The 21179-nt window shown below is 37.0% G+C and overlaps 1 protein-coding gene across 5 annotated transcripts in view; it reads right to left on the reverse strand.

Moving 5' to 3' along the window:
• Positions 1 to 7358: 7358 nt before the first annotated feature.
• The window catches only part of GAS2 (growth arrest specific 2), a 144536-nt gene continuing 130715 nt past the window's right edge, over positions 7359 to 21179 (reverse strand). For 4 of the 5 annotated variants that reach the window (XM_050755469.1, XM_050755464.1, XM_050755466.1 and 1 more), the window contains one exon: positions 7359 to 8569. In XM_050755469.1, the coding sequence (XP_050611426.1) occupies positions 8351 to 8569 (219 nt within the window). In that variant the 3' untranslated portion in view covers positions 7359 to 8350. The remainder of the gene's footprint in view (positions 8570 to 21179) is intronic. The other variant, XR_007719077.1, reaches the window with a different exon arrangement.

Consider the following 21179-nt stretch of genomic DNA (forward strand, 5'->3'; position numbering starts at 1 on the left):
TTTTCCTAAAGAAATAATACTATAATAAAAATTCTGTCCTCTATACCCCAGGAAAATGGACATGAACTTTGAATTTTCCCTTTCTCCAAATGTTTGACTTTTTATTTTCACTGATAAGTATTATGTGATGTCTTTAGAAGACAAAAGCAACTCTTGCCAGTTTTGAATACTTTCTGCATAAATAGACCAGTAAGAGGTAAGTAGCCATGACTGCCTACATGTGTTGAGACATAAGGTATATTTCTTTAACATCTCCAAGCAAGCATTTCATATTCTCTTAACTACTATACATGCTCTAAGCTAATTCAAATATAGTATTGTGGCTTTTTTCTTCAATTTTATCAAAAGCTACAGACACAAGGCATTTGTATGTATAACAGACTTTGATGAAGTTTTAGTTCCAGTAACTCAAACACTAAGTTTCCCATTTGACATGGCTTTTTATTGTCCTATTCTCCCTCTTCTAGTTATGCTTCATCTTGCAAATATAAACTTGAAATGTGATTACTATTGCCTACATTACTCCTGTGGATATCATACTTTTTTGTTATATCCTGAATTGCATAGACATTTTTTTTTTTTTTTTTTTTTTGAGATGGAGTTTCACTCTTGTTGCCCAGGCTGGAGTGCAATGGCGGCGATCTCGGCTCACCGCAACCTCCGCCTCCCAGGTTCAAGCGATTCTCCTGCCTCAGCCTCACTAGTAGCTGGGATTACAGGCATTTGACACCACGCCTGGCTAATTTTGTGTTTTTAGTAGAGACGGGGTTGCTCCATGTTAGTCAGGCTGATCTGGAACTCCTGACCTCAGGTGATCCGCCCTCCTTGGCCTCCCAAAGTGCTGGGATTACAGGCATGAGCCACTGTGCCGTGCCTGCATTGGCTATTTTTATAGTACCAAATTTGTGTTGAGTTTTGAGTTAATGTCTTCTAGTTATAAAAACAGGTTTGATCCATTCTTTGCAAGCACCTCGAACTTATCTCAAGTGGAACTAATTAGTTTTGCATACAGATTGGTGCTATCTAGGCTATTTCTCTGAAATTTATCTTGTCATATAAGTCAGATGTCAAGGAGTTATGCTAAACTCCTTTTCCTATCTAACTCCTAAAATGTCCTTTTCTCTGTCTGTATTTCTTAGACATAGTTACATTATAAGTAACAGACATATTTAAAGTAGGTTAATACCAAGTATCTCATAGGTAGAAAATTCTCATAAGTTCCACAAAAACTTACGGAACTAATAAATGACTTTAGCAATCTTGCAGAATGAAAAATATATGAAAGTCAATTCTATGTTTATATGCAAGCAATGAACAATCTATAATTGAAAGTAGGAAAATTTAAATTACAATATCAACAAATAAAATATTTAGGGAAAAAGAAAACTGTAGACATTAAAAATGACAAAACGTTGCCAAGAAATTAAGATCTAAATGAAGAAACACTGTATGTTTTTGGATTGGAAGATGGTAATTCTTAAATGGGTCTTAAATTCAGTGCAAAATCTCAGCAAACTTTTCTAGAGAATTAAGAATTCTTATTAAGAATCATCTTAATAAGATGATCCTTGAATTTATATGGAAATGCAAGACTTAGAAAAACCAAAACAATTTTGAAAAAACAAAGTAGGGAAGTACTAGCCAAAGCAATCAGGCAAGAGAAAAAAATACAAAGCATCCATATAGGAAAAAAAGTTGTCAAACTGCCTCTCTTTGCTGACAACATGATGCTATACCTAGACAACCTTAATATCTCTGCCAAAAGGTTTTAAAGGAGATAAACAACTTCAGTAAAGTTTCAGGATACAAAATAAATGTGCAAAAATCAGTAGTATTTCTATACATCAATAATATTCAAGTTGAGAGCCAAATCAAGAATGCAACCCAATTTACAATAGCCACACACACAGTAACTACCTAGGAATGCATGTAACCAAAGAGGTGAAATATCTCTAAAAGGTGAATTACAATACACACTGAAAGAAATAAATGGAAAAATGTTCCATGCTTATGGATTGGAAGAATCAATATCATTAAAATGGACATACTGCCCAAAGCAATCTAAATTCAGTGCTATTCCTATCAAGCTACTAATGTCATTTTTTCACAGAATGGAACAGAATAGAGAATTCAGAAATAAAGCTGCACAACTAGAGCCATCTGGTCTTTGACAAAGTTGATGAAAATTGGCAATGGAGAAAGCACTCACTAGTCAATAAGTGGTACTGGAATAGCTGGCTCACCATAAGCAGAAGAATGAAACTCAAGATGGATTAAAGATTTAATTGTAAGATCTCATAGAAGAAAACCTAGAAAACACTATTCTGGATATCGGCCTTGGGAAAACATTTATGCCTAAGTCCTCAAAAGCAACTACAACAAAAACAAAAATTGGCAAGTGAGACTTAAATAGTTTCTGCAAGCAAACTATCAACAGAGTAAACAGACAATCCACAGAATGAGAGAAAATAATCAAACTATGCACCTGATAAAGGTCTAGTATGTAGAATCTATAAGGAACTTAAACAGTTCGACAAGTAAAAAAAATAACCCCATTGAAAAATGGGCAAAATACATGAACAGACACATCTCAAAAGAAGACATACAAGTGGCCAATAAATGTGAAAACATGCTCATCATCACTAATCAGAGATATGCAAATCAAAACCACAGTCGGATACATTTCACGCCAGTCAAAATGGCTAGTATTAAAAACTTTAGAAAACAACAGATGCTGCCGAGGCTGTGGTGAAAAGGGAATGCTAATACACTATTGGTGGGAATGTAAGTCACTCAGTTCAGCCACTGTGGAAAGCAGCTTGGAGACTTCTCAAAGAACTTAGAACTGGCATTAGACCTGATCCAAAAGAAAATAAATCATTCTACCAAAAAAGACATATGCATTCGTGTACGTTCATTGCAGCACTATTCACAATAGCAAAGACATGGAATCAACCTAGGTGTCCATCAATGGTAGACTGGATAAAGAAAATGTGATACATATGTGCCATGGAATATTACACAGCCATAAGAGCAACATAATCATGTCCTTTGCAGCAATATGGATGCAGCTGAAGGCCATTATTCTAAATGAATTTATGCAGAAACAAAACCAAATACCACATGTTCTCACTTATAAGTGAGAACTAAGCATTAGATACTCATGGATGTAAAGACGCCAGCAATAGACACTGGGGACTACTCTAGAGTGGGGAGAAAAGGATGAGGGCAATGTTTGTAAAACTTAACTATTGGGTACTATAGTCACTACCTGGGTGATGAGATCAATTGCACCGCAAAGCTCAGCATTATGCAATGTATCCGTGTAACCTTCATGCGTACCCACTGAATGTAAAATAAAAGTTGAAATTATCTTTTAAAATTGCAATTTCTGAGAAAAGTAGGAAAATTTATACTACCTGATATCAAAATGTACTATAAAGCCACAGTAGTCAAGATAGTGTGGTATTGGCCTAAGGGTAGCTAGCTAGATTAGTGAAACAGAATAGAAGGTTTAGAAATAAACTTACATTTTTTACAGGGCACTTCAATGGAGAATGGGGAAATAACATTTTCAACAAACGGTGCTGGGAAAACTGAATCCATATGCCAGTAAAATTAAACTCAAGCCTTTACTTCACACCATACACAAAAATTAAAATGTATCATAGAGCTGAATGCAGTAACTAAAACCATGAAACTTCTAGATGAAAACATGGGAAGAAACCTTATAATCTTGAGTTAGGCAAAGATTTCTTGGATATGACACCAAAAGCATTATTAATTTAAAAGATAAATTGAACTTCATAAACATTTTAATTTCAAAAGCACTATTAAATTTCAAACGCAGCTGGGTGCAGAGGTTCACGCCTGCAATCCCACCACTTTGGGAGGCCAAGGTGGGTGGATCACTGGAATTCATGAGTTTGAGACCAGCCTGACCAACATTGTGAAACCCCGTCTCTACTAAAAATACAAAAATTAGCCAGGTGTGGTGGTGCGCGCCTGTAGTCCCAGCTACTCAGGAGGCTGAGGCATGAGAATTGCTTGAAACCAGGAGGTGGAGGTTGCAGTGAGCCGAGATTTGTGGTACTGCACTCCAGCCTGGACGATATTCTGTCTCAAAAGAAGAGGGAGGAGAGAGAGGAGAGAGAGGTGGGGGTGAGGAGGCGGGGAGGTGGCGGAGGTGAGTGAGGAGGAGGAAGGGAGAGAGAGAGACAGGAGGAGAAGAGAAGAAAAGAAAGAAAGGGCAAACTGTAAACTGTAAATAAGTAGCTTACATCCAGAATTTATAGAACTCTTACAACTCAGTAAGATAATCCAATTAAAAATGGGCAAAAGATTTGAATAGTATTTCACAAAAGAAACTAAAACAAACATTACCACGTAGGTGTTCAGCTTCATTAGTCATTAGAAAAAAGGAAATTAAAGTAAAAAACATGATCTCCCTTTTTTCCTCCAATGGCTATGATTTGTAAAAGTGGAAATACCAATTGTTGGCAAGGATATGGAGAAACAAACTATCGTACATTGCTGATTGGTCCACCCATTTTAGAAAACAGTTGTATATTTCTCAAAATGGCAAAAATAAATTTCCCAAAGGGCCCCAAAAATAATATGAATTACTTTTATAGGAGATAAACACATGATATAGCAATGTGAACAGCAGTTATCAATCAGGCCATTAGTCTTCAATACTTCAAGCCACCTTCCAACTCTCAGCTACTAAGATCCTTTTATGCACAAAGGTTTTGACACTAGAAATAATAGAAATAACATTTAATTGTGCATCTAAAGGCCTGAATTTTAGATGCATGTTTAACTTTGATGTTTAACTTTGGGGAAATTTAGCTAGAAAATTTCCTCAACTCTAAAATCAGAGGATTTGAGATAATTTTTTATCTTTCCACTTTTGAGTTTCTATGAATTGGGATTGAGATTTGACCTGTTTTACCCCACTCTGATTAAGAGTCATGAAAGAATTCTAAGAAAAGAAGAGCATTGGAATTAGAGCCATTACCTGTTTTACCGTAGGCAAATTATTTAAACTTTCTGATGCCTTATGGCCCTTAAAATGCAAAATGAGAGGATTATAAGATTTCATAACTTCATTGTTAATCTGAAGATATTTTACATATTAGAGATGTAGTTGGTTTCCTTCTTCATATCTAGAAAAACTCATTTCATGCTCTGTTCTGAGAGAGAGTCAATGGTCTTCAGAAACCCTAAGGACAAAGATAGCCACAACATGATCCAGAGAGAGCAATCTGAGAAAAGATTTAATTAATCACAAACAAGTTTAAATTTAGTTTACTCACCCAGTGTTTTTAAATGTTCCTGTGGTAACATCTTTGAGGAAGTCAACTCTAGTTGATATTGTCTTTTCAGTGACAAAGTGTCAAGTACATTATGAGGTGGGCATTGTGTCGTGAATCATTTTTGTAACACAGTTCCTCTTTCCTTTGAGCTACATTGGTGATCCAGAGTTTTCTCCTCATTCTCCCTGCTTCTATTCTTTTCACTAGTACAAAACAATCTGTAGACAAGACAGCTAACAGTTCCTCCAAGTAATTTCTTAACAGTAAAAATGAATACCTCTCAGTGTTCCTGAAATCATTCCTTATATGTCTCTGATTCAAGCACTTTTACCACATATCTTGTAGGTACTATTCTGTCCCCACCCACATCAGGAGACACTGAATATGATAGCAGTGAGTCACTTAATTTCAGAATCAGCCTAGTCTGCTCAATGTGTTGATATTATTTCTCACTGTGGCCTTTTTACTATTTACTTGAACTTCTGGTTTGAGATGTTTCCACTCTGTTTGCAGCCAGATTTCTAGACTACTTAGACTTTTTAATTCTTTATTCATTGGCTATTGGACCCATCTCTCCATTGTCCTTCCTTGGATCTTACATCTAGCTGAGAATAAGGTGACATAAACCTACTTTGTCTATGTCCTGGCCAGTCTTCAATAAGGAGTCGAGGAGTAAGAGGCTGAATATAGTCTAATTTTTTTTCACATCCTTGGTTGGTGCTGATTGACTAGCAGCTAGACTCCAGTGGCAGTTGTGACCATGTTTTCAGTGACACTTCAAAGACCATCTTAGATGTGGTATGGGTGTCATAATCCTTCCCTCCCCACCAAATACGTTCATGTCCTAATCCCTGGAACCTGTGAATATGTTATGTTACACGGCAAAGTGGATTCTTTAGATGTGCTCAAGTTAATCACCTTAAAATACATTATCTAGGTAGAGCCAATCTAATCATGTGATCCTTAAAAGCAGAAAACCTTTCTAACCTATGAGAGAAAGAGATATGAAGAAAGAAGACGGGTCATAGAGATGCTGCATTGCTGATTTTGAAGATGGAGGAAGGAAATCATGGAGCTTAGGAATGCAGGTGGCCTCTAGAAGATGGAAAAGGAAAGGAAATGGATGCTCCTCTAGACTCTTCAGAAAGGAAAACAGCTTGGTGACACTCTGATTTTAGCCTATTGAAACCATGTCGAATGTCTGACTGCAGAAACGTGAGATAATAAACATGCTTATTCAGCTACCAAGTGTGTGACAATTTAATGCAGCAATAGATAACTACTAATGCAAAAGATAAAGAGGTTAATATTACTTTTGTTAAGCTGCACTTATTCTTTAATGAAGTTGACTATTATTTTAATTTTTGTTTGTTTTAGACACAGGCAGTGAAATTATATTATTAAGGATATAAATATGCTTATGGAACAAATTTAGGCACAGGAGAAAATGTTGATGGAAATATTGTCATTAACTATACAAAGAAATTCAGTGTATTAGGTAACTTAAATATCTTAATCACTCAAGATTATACTTTTAAATATATTAGAATTATTCACTGTACCAATGTGACTATCACCTACAACACCTCAGGGGTTTTTTTTTAATCTATTTTTTTTTTTAGGTTTCACTGACTTTCTCTCCCTGAAATGATTATCATCACTTCCAGCACCACAAAATTATGCCACGCATGTTGTTTAAGAACTTCTCAATTATGTATGTTTTGACTAAATTTGTCATGTAACAAACATTCTTCCTTCCTGACTTTTTGGAGAAAGAAAGGTGGATTCTTTTGTTAATGTTGAAAAATTAGTACATGAAAAATTAACTTTCTATCCTTTTTATACTCAGAGCAGCACTTACGTTACTACCAATAATAAAACCTGAACTCTCTACTAAGGAAGACTAACACCACCATCACTCATCTCCCAAAGTGAAGAAGTGCCAGGGAGCCCTAATTTGATTCTTCTTATAACTCTTGGAGAAAGTTGCCATTTGAAAATTAACTTGATTTCAGAATGAGGCACTGATTTAGAGACAGATAACATTTTTAAAATATATCCTTTTAATTCTTGAATGAGTAAGGACAATATTTTGCTGTTTATTGGTATAAAACAGCCCTGTCCCAGGTATACAAGGGTATACGTGAGTCTGTAACATCATTAGCTACAGTGAATTTACTTTACTAGAAGGCATAGCAAAATAGGATTAACTAAAGATATATTTTTAATAAGAAAATGCTTTGAAATAACATGAAATCAATGAACATTTTGACTGTACAATTTACTCATCAAAGTATCAACGTATGTCAGCTCATGTGTGAATTACACTAGATCATTCTAAACACAGCCATGTGCTCAGCAATGTGAGAAATAACTCATAAGCTATTCTCTAAGGGGGTGTACTGAAAACTTCTAAAAGTACCCCAGATATTTGGTCACAGATAAGAGATATACTTTAAGGCAACCTTCCAAGTGAATGTAAACTTTTCTGAAGTGGCCTTTCCAGTAACATATTACTATTGTGAATACTCTGTACTTATTTGTAGTGCTGTTGGATATTTTTTTTTTGTAGCACATTATCACACTAATCAAAAATGTAATGTAAAAAAAACAGCATAAAAATCTTGCAGTTATAAAAATGTCTGGGGTGCTTTTACTCATGGATGTAAAGCAGGCACTTTCTGTTGACTTATCTGCAAATCCTAAATGTTCTCTCCTTATAGTGTTTATCTTTAATTAGAATTGTGTTTCTAATAGTTTGTGTTCTAAATACTGTGTTTGCATATTAAGAAATAATAATTTGCCTAAAATTTGGCTAATTTAAATTTGAGTTTAGAATTTCTTTTAATAGGTCATATTCTACAGAAGCGTTAAAAATAAATAGTGCTACTCTTTGAACATTTTTCAATATGATGACATTTTTCTGTCTATCTTTCTCCAAAACAGTTTTCAGAACATATGAACTAAACTGACTACACTGGAGAAGCGGATACAGGCCATTATGAGGGTCCCCTTGTCGTGACCAATTTGTTTCACTTAATTTCCTTCTTAGCCTTATAATTGGCAGAGACCACCAAGTAGTTATCTGGATTCGTGTCCTTTAGAGTTGGAGATTTGCTTTGGATAGGGGATGTTTTGCCATCCACACGGGAGATCTGCAGCATTCGGCAGGGGTCGTGTTTCAACAAATACCCTGCAAAAGTTTCCCAGCCTCCTCCCACACGGACCATGACATGTTTGTTGTGCAGCATCTGAAATGAAAAAATATCAAAAGTGTTAAATTATGAAAATTCTTATAGTATCTTGAATCAACCCCTGATTCTAGTGAAATTAGTGTTTTGGTTTGGATTTCATGACCCACTGTTTTTCTACTTGGTGCACAATGTCTGAGGTAGCATATAGTCTATGAAAGAAGTCCTTTTTTTCTATGGAAGTGAATTAAGGATAAACAACTCCAGAACCCAGCTTTGCTGTGCTATGGGAACCAGCACCTATGTACAATTCTTTGGTTTAATGTGTCTGGAGGCTTCTCTCTGACATCTGATGTTCTATTACAGTTCTTATCACTGTCTCTAGTTCCTGCCTACTGACTCAGCTTAGTGCTCCATTTTTCCCAGTGGGTTATTCCCCTCTGAATCAGGATTTTAAAGACCATGGAAATGTCTGCTAATGAATTATAATGCTAAGAGTCAAACAAATACTCAATACAAAATAACATGGAAAAATGCACTAAAAAAATTATTGAAGTTTTCCCCAGTCATTGTCTGAGCCCTTGAAGGCAAAGTGTTTTTGAATAGGCAAACATTTATGTTTTTCTTTATTCTTTTTCTTCCTAATTATCATAGAATATGTCTTTGAAAACAAACAAACAACTTACCCCAAGCCCAGGAGCCATCTAGAGCTCCAACTTAACAAGGTTATTGATTTAAATGTGAAGAATGCATGATTCTTTGTATCTAGTAAAAATATGTTATGGCAGTTTGACATGGAAAACCAAATAATTTGTCATCAACTTCTTTCAAATATCAGAAAATTTAATATTAAGAGGTAATGTTGCACAATCATCAAAGACCCTGTTGACGCCCTCTCCTGCCCAAAATGTTATGGATACATATGGGCACTGTAATGTTGGGAAGAGGATGTGATTGCGAGAGAAAATCTGGGAAGTCACATCATAGAGTCTATAAAATCTGTTTCAATTCTTCTTACTTGGTGTCAGCTTGAGATCTAGACTTTTTTTTTGACTCCCAGCCAGTGGGAGATGACTTGTGTTCTTACCACTTTCATGTAGCTTTTGATAAAGGTTTTGGACCTGCTTTCTATCTGCCTGTATCTAAAATTTCTGCATGTGTATTTGGGGGTTTCATAGAACTTCATTTATGTGGTTGACATGGAGCAGTTTTCAAAATCAAATGTTGTGCCAACTAATAAAAATTTAATGAAAAATAGTAATTAAAACTATTTGATTTATATGAATTAAATGTATTTCTACTGGTTATTCTCATTTGAGTATTAGAATTTTAGAACAGAAAGTGAAACCAGCACTACTGTCCCATAGAAATGATGTTTGTGGTTTCTTTTGAACAAATACAGAAACTGACCCTCTCAGTCTTAAAATTTGAGAAAATTACAATTGTCTTATTTGAGTTCCCTTCTCAGGAAACCAAACATCAGGCATCCCAGTTAGTATCAAGGAGCTGCAAGTTACCAGATCACCACATCTGGACAATGAGACATCAGACCCCTCATCTGTTGTGATTGCCTAATAGACCATCTGTTCCCTGTTGACCAATTACTCTTCCTTACCATTCCCTAATTCCTGTTTTCAAGGCTACATATCTTCCCTGCTATATAAACCCTTAATTTTAGTCCATCAGGTAGATGGATTTGAGACTGATCACACAGCACCCGAATAAAGCCTCTTTCCCTGGAAACACTCATTGTTTCAGTGACTGGTGTTCTATGCAGTGAGCAGCAGGACCTAGACAGAATCTCTGACATTTCAGTAGCAAAAGGACCTTATAACACATCTTCCAGTTTGAAGTCTTCAAACTTATTTTAGCATCAGAACGTACTCATTAAACAAAACATCAGTGAGAATCCCTGAAACATAAAGCAGATAAAAAGAGGGTTTAGCTTGGAATTACTTTGCCTTTCCTGGCCCTGCCAGTGGCACTGAAATTGGCTCAAGTGTCACACAGAACTAATAGTTACTTTTAAAAATAAATAAATATGGTCGGGGATGGTGGCTCACACCCGTAATCTCAACACTTTGGGAGGCCGAGGCGGGTGGATCACCTGAGGTCAGGAGTTTGAGACCAGCCTGACCAATATGGTGAAACCCCATCTCTACTGGAAAGAAAAAAATATAAAAATTAACTGGGTGTGGTGGCAGGCACCTGTATTCTCAGCTACTCAGGAGGCTGAGACAGGAGAATTGCTTGAACCTGGGAGGCAGAGGTTGCAGTCAGCCGAGATCGTGCCACTGCACCCCAGCATCAGTGACAGAGTGAGACTCCATCTCCAACAATAATAATAATAATGAAAATAACAATAATAAATATAGAAATTGACCCTCCCTGGTCTTAAACTTGAAACTTAAATTTGTCTTATCCGAGTTTCTTGCTCAGCAAACTGACCTTTAGGCAAGGAACAGATGACACCAGACAGTTAAATGCCAGACTCCTTGCCCCTCCCTAAAATTCCTGTTTTCCTGCATGTAGCTACATTCCTTCTGCATTATAGAAACCCTGAATTTTAGTTGATTGGTGAAATAAATTTGAGACTGATGTGTTCTTCTTGGCTGCAGCATCCAAATAAAGCCTCTTTCCCTGGCAATACTCATTGTCTTAGTGATTAGCTTTCTATGTAGCAAGCAAGAGGACCTAATCCCTGGTGTTCCGGTCACAGTACCATGTTGTTTTACAGATGCAGACACCAAGAACCAGATCTTAGGATCTAAGCAAATCAAATCAAAGATCTGGTTCTCAGTGTCTGCATCTGTAAAACAAGAACCTAACTGGAGGCAGGTTGGACTGGAGCCAGGTTCTTAGCATCTGACTCCAGTCTAGTCCTTTTCTCATGACAGCTTTTACTAAATAAATAAAATCAACTAGGGCTTTTATAATTTTATCCACATATTCATAGTCCTACAAATTTCTGCATATGTTTTACTACCACCAGCTTCCAAAACTTGAATTCACTGGGACAAAAACTGCAAAGGTCAGTGTCAGAACAACACTTGGATTCTTTCTACCACTGTTCGAGAGAACAACTTTGCCTATTTTGAAGTTCTGGCACCTCCTAGCTCTGTAAATTACATTTAAGTCTTGTCTCCAAACATTCTTGGTATCAATGCCCCTGGCAAAATGCCCAAGTCTAATTCAGTGTTTGTGAGCAGGCCATTTCAACCAGAAAGAACCGCCAGTGAGAACGGTTTTTAAACAATTCTAGGAAGCAGTGACACAAACACTTTTCAGCCTGGAGTATACTGACCATTTAGGCACATATGCAGTTTGCTAATTTCTTAATGAATCAATAGTACTTTGCAAAGTGGATACAGCATGGAACAGAGTCCCATATCGAATATGAATAATACAGGAATTAAATTTCTGCTCACTTCTTCTTCCACATCCTTTCTACTGCAGATGTTGGTTTCAGTCCAATATTCTTACCACAGTCAATAGAGGAGGATTAGCAGGAAATACTTTTACAATGTATCTAGGTTTACTTTCCTGCCTTTGTAAGAGTAGTCTAATGGACATAATTGTATTTTTGCGAATAACATCCATCTCCAAAGTCTAGCTTCATCATGTGAAAGTTCCTTTAATAAGAACTACAGTTGGAGGAGGCATACAGCTTTGTTGATTGATTTTGTGTGACTGTGAGGTGGAGGGATATATTTGTTGTTTTCTCATTTTGAACCCTGAATCTAGGTGTTTCATGAGATTATCTCATCCTTTTGAAACTTGCCCAAGGGTCCCATAGAACTGATGTTTATGATTTCTTTTGAATAAACACAGACATTGACCCTCCCAGTCTGAAAATCTGAGAAAGTTAAAACTGTCTTATCTGAGTTCTTTTCTCAGAAAATCAGTCATCAGGCCTCCCAGATAGTGTCAAGCAACTGAAACTTACCAGATCATCACATCTGGACTATGGGAGCCAGACCCCTCACCCACTGCCTAAGGGAACACCTGCTTCTTGTAACCAACTTCTCCTCCTTACTCATCCCTAATTCCTGTTTTCCCACACATAGTTACATTTCTTCTCTGCTATATAAACCCCTCATTTTAGTCAGTTGAGATGGATTTGGGACTGATCTCCCATTCTCAGCTGCAGCACCTGAAAAAGCCTTCTTTCCTGGCAACACTCATTGCCCAGTGATTGACTTTCTATGTGGAGAGCAATAGGACAAACACCAAACCTCTAGTGTATTGGTAACAATTTCCCTTTGATTGTGGTTCTGTAGGCAATAACTGGAGAGGTGTTTTTCTCCAAAGGTATAAGATGACCTCCTTCCACTCCCAGGCTTTTAAAGGAAATAATGAACAGACAATTTATACCTACATTTTAAAAACGTGTTCCACAAAATTAGAGAATTGTTTTCCTTTTAGAAACAGATGCAACTTCCTATAAAACACTTTACATGAGACACTGCTTTATATGGACACCTTAAGAATGGGACATTACTAATAGTAAAATCAGATATCAGAGGTTTCTTTCTCTTGGAAGATTTCTTTTAGGTATCAGCCTTAGTAGTTTGTTTGGATTTTCCAATTATTACAAAGAGAGTTTATATTTTTCCTGATCTTCTCTATGGACCTAGTCAGTGCTCTGCAGCTTGGGTCCTTAAAAATTTATCAGAACTGTAAAGTGCTTCTCTCTTTCTTTGAAGTAGTCGTTTTTTTCTTTATTCTTTGCTTTTGTGTTTCTAAGCTACACTGAAAAAAATGACAACATACATAAATATACTATTGCCTTTCACTGAATGCTTCCTTGATGCTGTGTTTGACAAGGGTGTGAGCATCCATGATTCATGTACTTACCCATGATACTTAAAACAGAAAGGACTTTCTACATCTTCAAAGAAGAATATTGATTTCATATTGAAGAGGAGTAATTGTAGAATCCATTACCTTTCCTCATGCCTCATTTTGGCTACTCTCGGGAGATGGAAGGGTTTTAGGTCAATATTATAATGTTTCCACAGCAAACCTTACAAACTATCTCCATGAAATAGGCGGCCCTGTCTGAGGATATCCTCTAGAAAACAGATTTTCACTTCTGAGTTATTCTTGCTGATGTCTCAGTTAGACCTTGCTAATCAGTAACCTAAAATTTGCTAAGAAAGCCAGTGGCTAAGCTGTTCAGAGGTTTCAAGCATGGGATTAAGATATTAGGGTCATACAAAAGATAACAAGTGTTGGCAAGAATGTGGAGGAAAGGGAACCTTTACACACTATTGGTGGAAATGCAAGTTAGTACAGCCATTATGGAAAACAGCACAAAGATTCCTCAAATTATTAAAAATAAAGGTACCATATGATCCAGCAATTCCACCCCTAGGTATATATACAAATGAAATGAAATCAGTGTATCAAAAAGATATCTGCACTCTCATGTTTACTGCAGCACTATTCACAATAGCCAAGATATGGCGTCAACCTACACGTCCATTAATGGATGAATGAGTAGAGAAAATGTAGTATATGTACATAATGGAATACTATTCAGCCATAATACGGAAGAAAATCCTGTTGTTTGCAACAACAAGAATGAACCCAGAGGACATTGTGTTACTTGAAATAAGCCAGGCACAGAAAGACAAAAATACCATATGATTTTGTCGGAGGCGTGTGAACAAGAGCAACACCATCTTGAATAGGGGCTTCAAAATGAGGCTGAGACCTACTGGGCTGCATTCCCAGATGGTTAAGGCATTCTAAGTCATAGAATGAGATATTTCACAGGATAATTCATAGGATAAGATATAGGATAAGGTCAGCACAAAATACAGCTCATAAAGAAGCCAACCAAAACCCATCAAAACCAAGCTGGCAACAAGAGCGACCTCTGATCATTCTCACTGCTACACTCCCACCAGTGCCATGACAGTTTACAGATGCCATGGCAACATCAGGAAGTTACCCTATATGGTCCAAAAGGGGGAGGCATGAATAATCCATCCCTTGTTTAGCATTTCATCAAGAAATAACCAGAATATGGGCAACCAGCAGCACTCAAGAATGCTCTGTTTATGGAGTAGCCATTTTTTTGTTTGTTTGCTTTTTTACTTTCTTAACATACTTGCTTTCACTTTTACTCTGTGGACTCATCCAAAAACCCGCGCTTGGTGTCTGGATCCAGACCCCTTTTCCGTAACAGTTTCACTCATATATGGAATCTAAAGATGCTGATCTCATAGAAGTAGAGAAAAGAATGGTGGTTACTAGAAGCAGGAGTGGTTGGTGGGTGAGGGGGATAGGAAGGTGTTAGTCAAAGGATATATAATTACAGTAAGTTAGGAGGAATAAGTTCAAGAGATTTGTTGTACTGCATGGTGACTATAGTTAAGAATGATATATTGTATCCTTCCTTAATTAAAAAAATGCAAAAAGAGTGGATGTTAAGAGTTCTTGCCACAAAAATGATAACTATGTAGGTAATACATTTGTTAATCAGCTCTATTTAGTGATTCCACAATGTATACGTACTTTAAAACTTTATGTTGTACATGATGAATATGTATAATTTTATCTGTCAATTTAAACAAATACATACATAAATAGAAGAGGATCCATATATAAATTCTTTTTTATAAAAGATACTACTGTCATAGAGATTTATAGCCCTGATTAAAGAGATTAAAATTCCATGTTTTTCTGGTATGTGACCGATCTAAAAAAAAAAGTTGAACACTCACCTCCATCTCCATAAACCAAACTCCCACTGTTTAACCTAAAAGCGAATCAGCCTGCTATTATTATTCAAACTCTTCCCTCCCTTTCCCTAGAATGGTTGCACTGCAATGAGCTTTTCCAGCACAGATGCTGAGCTGGTTTAGAAGGAAGATTATATACTTCATCCAAGAACTCTTCCATCTCACAGATTAGTGACATTAGGTCAATTGCAATTAATTGATTCTTTTAGTTTTGGTCAGCTCCATTTCCCATTTTATCTATTACCCTCAAACACACCACTTGTCCCCCTCCCTCCATCAGCCTACTGATGACTTCACCTTTATCAAGCATGCATCCTCTATTGACACCTCTACTGACCAATATACCTGAATCTATATTTATCATTTACTCCACCTTTCTTATCTCAGAAGTTCTCCTGTCCAAGTTCAATTCCTCCCACTATGTTCTAACTCTCGTTAATTTCTACTCTTACTCTTATACCTTCTGCTTACATCTGACCTTCTTGATAGTTACATTCACACTTGGTGTCTTCACTTCTAACTTGCTCATCACGGTATAACCTACAGTACACTTTTCTTCTGCCCCGTACCTCTTAACTGACTGCACAGGGAAAGGGAGCCAGATGGCATCTACTGTATCAAATACAATGTATGGCCCTTAAACTTTATTTCTCATGATAACTCTGTCAAGTAAGGTATCTAATGATGTTGACCACTCCTTCCTTGAAACTCCCCACCTCTTGACTACCTGTGACAAGTATGTCTCCTGAATTGCCTACTACCTATCTTGTTGTTCTTTCTCTGACTCCTTGATAGGTTACATTTCTTCTACATTTTAAGTTTTGCCATTCCAACATATTCTGTCCTTTGTTTACTGCTTTTCTGACTCTAACCACTCTCTATTTGCAACCTCATGGTTTCCACTACCACCTACTTTTGTCTCCAAATTGTACCTCTAGCCCTAGCCCTGATGTTCAAAACGTCACCCTCAACTGGAAAATCTTCCATGGTCATCTCCTTCCCCAGATAAGTGAATCCTTCCTTGCTGTGTACTGTTTAGTTTCCACATGATTTCACTGTTACATGCACCCCACAATATTGCAATTGCTGATTTACCTGTATGTCCCTTTTCAGAATATGTGAGCTCTCCGAAGAGAGGGATGATGTAGTCTTCATTTCTGGAATCTCATATATGCAAGCTCAGAACAGGGCCAATATTGTTATCATATAATACTTCTTTTCATTTGATACTGCCACAAGTTGTACTCACTTTATCTAATCTATAATGTCATTATCAGTATTACTGCTTTTATAGACAGGAATATTGATGCTCTGAGAATTTAAGCAACTTAGGCAGGATCACACAACAAATCAGTAGCAGAACAGGGCAAGAATCCTTTATTCCATTAAACCATACCTGCTAGAGTTTGGTTTTCACCCATGCTTGGTTACTTACCTGTGGTAATTCAGCACAGGCAAGACATCACTACTATCAGAAGTAGTAAGTAGGGTAAGCAGATTAACTGTGCTCATTTAAAATGAGTCATAGGCTTATGTCCTAATAAATCTTAAATAAATATTAAATTTAATTTCAGAAGATTATCCTCAAGTAGCCCTAATTATTTCAGAAGTAAATGTGTTAAGTGAGGTAACACGATGGAATACATTCATATCTAGTTATCTGTTGGCATAAGTAAGAAGGGGCTTTGATTTCTGTCCAGTGTGTATCTCACTGGTTTTTTTTTTTTAATTTTAATGCTTCATAGAGTTGAACATTTTGTTCTTCATTCCAAAAGGTAGCGGCTCTTGCCCAGTAGCATCAATGCATATGTCAATTGAGGATGGTCGTGCAACACGTAATAATGAGAACACAATCTGAGAAATGTGTGTCAGGCGATTTCACCACTATGTGAACATCACAGAGTGTACTTACACAAAACTAGATGGTACAGCCTACTACACACCTAAGCTATATAGGATAGCCTGTTGATTCCAGGCTACAAACCCGTACAGCAAATTACTGTACTGAATATGTAGGCAATTATAACACATGGTAAGTATTTGTATATCTGAACATATCCAAACACAGAAAAAGCACAGTAAAAATCAGTATTAAAATCTCATAGAACCATTCTTATTGACTGAAACAGTTATACAGTACATGACTACATTCAATATCGAGTCCTATGTTGTTGTTATTTTTCTTTATTCTTGTTGTTGATAAGAAACACAAGAGTTGCTACAAATAGCCTCCAACACCATATGTTGCAAAGCAGTAGCTTTTGCTTGTTAGTTTTATTATGGCTGTCACCATTTTGAACAACTGGTTTCATTCCTTACTGTGCCTCTGATCATAGCAAAGCCCAGGCGATCCATTACTGACTTAAGCAACATTTCTCAATTCTGAAGGGGGGAAAAAGACAGTGACCAAAATCTTCTCTCAGCTTTTATCCCAGTGGCCCTAATGAAGTTCTATAAGCATAATCAGGCTGTTGCAAACACTGTAAATCGTTTCTTTGTTTCTATTAATGACACACATTCCTTGAGGAAAGAATCAACATGCCTCAAAGTTGTCTTTTTGTTGCTTTTTTTTTTTTAAATATTTTCTCTCAGTAATGAGAAGAAACACTCCCATTCTTAATCAAGAGCATTTTGTTTCATGACTCTGTCTTACTGTGATGCTTAATTATGTGTTTTAATTAGAAAACCTCTTCATATGTGACACTAAGAGGGAAAGCGTTTCCTTGGATGACAGAGTCATACAATAGTAGAGTGCTTACTATGTGCCAAGTAATCTACAAATACCCCCTGTTGAAATTAAGAGGATAAAAAGAAACATTGAGGTCACTGGTAATGTTTCACAGATGCACAGTCTGAGAGGTCACATAGGTGGTTCACTAGAGCCAGGCTAGAAACCACATCTTTATTCCCAATCCAGCATATGACCTTACAATTAAGGACCTGTGTTATTTCAAAAATTATTTTCCTGGCCGGGCACGGTGGCTCACGCCTGTAATCCCAGCACATTGGGAGGAGGAGGCAGGCAGATAACGAGGTCAGGAGATCGAGACCATCCTGGCTAACACGGTGAAAACCCGTCTCTACTAAAACTACAAAAATTTAGCCGGGCATCGTGGTGGGCACCTGTAGTCCCAGCTACTTGGGAGGCTGAGGCAGGAGAATGGCGTGAACCCAGGAGGTGGAGCTTATAGTGACCTGAGATGGCACCACTGCACTCCATCTAGTCTGGGCGAGAGAGTGAGACTCTGTCTCAAAAAACAAAAACAAAAACAAACAAACAAAAAAATATTTTCCTAATAATGAATGCAATATTTAAGGGTGGATGTATCATTTAGTATATTGAAACAGCAGTGATTTACATCAGGTCAGGTAAGTCACTATGTTTTACTGAATTGAATACACATTTTTGAGACTATCATATGTTTACTTAATGCCTACTTTTTAGTGCTATCTTTTAATTTTATTTTCCTAACATTAAAACAAACAAACAAACAAACAAACAAAAAACTATCTCATGCTCCAACCCCAATCAAGTTTCTTAGCTCATCCAGATACTTAATCCAAAGGGGAAAAATAAGTTGATATGAAATAAGTTAACTTTCTCATGTTAACTCAGAATGTAATAAAAATTTTGTAAGTTGTGGAATGATCAGTCAGCAGCTTCCTATGGGTCTTGGGGAGGTCACTGCAGCATCAAGGGGTCTAGCGCTCTGGCTCCTATGACACATGATAACAGGATTTCAGAAAGTAGTTTTTTTTTCCCCCCTCTGTCTTAATTATGTAGTTTAGCAAGATAGGTTGGAATCACATTATATGGAGTTAAGAACTTAAAGCAATAAAAAAAAAAAAAAGAAGAATGTCTTTTCCTTTTTCTTGGGAACATTTGTGTTTAGAAACAGAAGCATATCAACTCAATTTTCATTGAAAAGGTAAGGCCTACATTCATGTAGATCACAGAAAATCATATATTTTACTAAGTGAAAAAGGCCACATAGGACAGCCAGAAAAAAATGTGCATTTATTGGTAACGTACTTGTTTTTTAAGATAACCAAGCTGTATATATCTTAGCTATATTACATAAACAACAAACAAGCAAAACGACTAACAAAAATAAAAACTACCCAACAGAAAATGTCTTTTAGATGAGAATTTTAACTTAAAAGGTTCATGTTTATATTTTATAGCTTTATTTAATTCCCCAGCATAGATCTGCTTGAATGTCTGTGTCTGTTTGAAATCATAATTCGTATGAAATGCATCAGGTCATCGCCCTCTCAGGATGACAGGGACAAATCTGTTTCATTCTGTCTCTAATCGTGCGCTGGTGGCCCTGAAATCTGAGGGCAGCAGGAGTATCTGTCAAGTGCTCTGAACACAGATGTCATTAGACCTTGAGGACGTGAATGCTCTTCTGCAGGATGCCCCCTCATCTCTCACTCTTCACTAATCCACCTTCTACTCCAGAGCCACAGTAACATTCCTCAAAGGAAAATCTGAACATGCTTCCGCCTTCTTAAAAACCTGTGAGTGGCTCTCCATTGTCTAGTGTTTCTCAGACATTCTTAGCTATAGCTCACCTGAGAAATATGACTCACAGTAAATTAGCAATGTGGCAAAGATCCTGGGAAAGCGGGGGTGGGGGGTGGGGGTGGGGAGGGTAAGGGGAGGATATCAGCATCTCCATGGTGGTCAGAAGCATACATAATGTGGAAAATTTGACAGCAATTCTGATAACCTTCTCTTTTACCACTACCCCCATCCCTCCATAAGAATAAGTAACCTGGCTCACAAAGCACTTTATAGCCCAGCTACTATTTTCTTTTCCCACATTCTTTCTCACTATGCCAGAGTTACCATGTATTACTGTTCAGGATGTGCGCTGCACAACTGTACTATACTGTATGTAGTCCTACCTTCTGAGCCCAGGCCCACTCTCCAAATTACTCACTCCATAGATATTCGGAACTCCTTAAAATCCCAAGAAAGTTTCCTGCCTTTATACATGCAGAGAATTGTTCCACATTCACCAGGTGAAGTAAAGTGAATCCCTTCCTTTGACCATTCAACAAATATTTGTTGAGTGGCAGGCAAGGTTATTCCTTGCTAAATTTCATACCCTAGGGACCTAGCACAATGTCAGGCACACAATGCTTACTAGATGAATATTAAATGAATAAATGCATGCTAAACGACTGGATGAACAACACTAATACTTACTAATGCCCCATTCTGAGCAACACTACCTTTATAAAATACATCTGCATTGCTTATTTATGAAAGGATAGGAGAAAGGGAAAGGTAAAATGGTTTGTGCCCTTATTTAGAAAGAGAAGTCTGAAAAAGAAATCTGTGTGTGAATAATTCAGACACCAAGTTTTGCTTCAAGAATTTCTTTGAAAGAAAGATAGTTTTGGGTCAAAAATTGAAGCTATAACAGGAATTGCATAAGAAAGTGGGAGACTGTATTGAGAATCAAGAGAGAAACAGAAGAAGAAATGGGGAAAAGGGAAGCAAAAAGAGAAGAAACAAATACCATGACAGAATCCATAGTGAATTAAGTACATTATTCTCTTCATGATCTTCATTCACAAATTCTTATTATACCTGGAATGCATTTTTTAAAAAACATGGTTTACAGGAGTAATAAATTGCTTCATAAAATTTTCACCCCTTCCTTTTCTCTCTTTTAATGCCTAAGTGCCATGGTTCCCTCAGTACAATTCTGGGTCTCATTAAATGATTCCCCACTTAATGGACCACAGAGGCTCATGTTTCTGCACAATCTGTTAACTGCTATTCACTGAAGTCATCCTTTTAAGAGGCAATGGTATCTGACACCAACTGCCTAGAAGAGACAACCCACCTAAATTTAGATCTGTTCAGTCCCCTGGGATATCATACGCTTCCCAACACCTTC

This window comes from Macaca thibetana, chromosome 14 (genome assembly GCF_024542745.1).
Source record: "Macaca thibetana thibetana isolate TM-01 chromosome 14, ASM2454274v1, whole genome shotgun sequence".
In the NCBI taxonomy this organism is placed as follows: Eukaryota; Metazoa; Chordata; class Mammalia; order Primates; family Cercopithecidae; genus Macaca; species Macaca thibetana.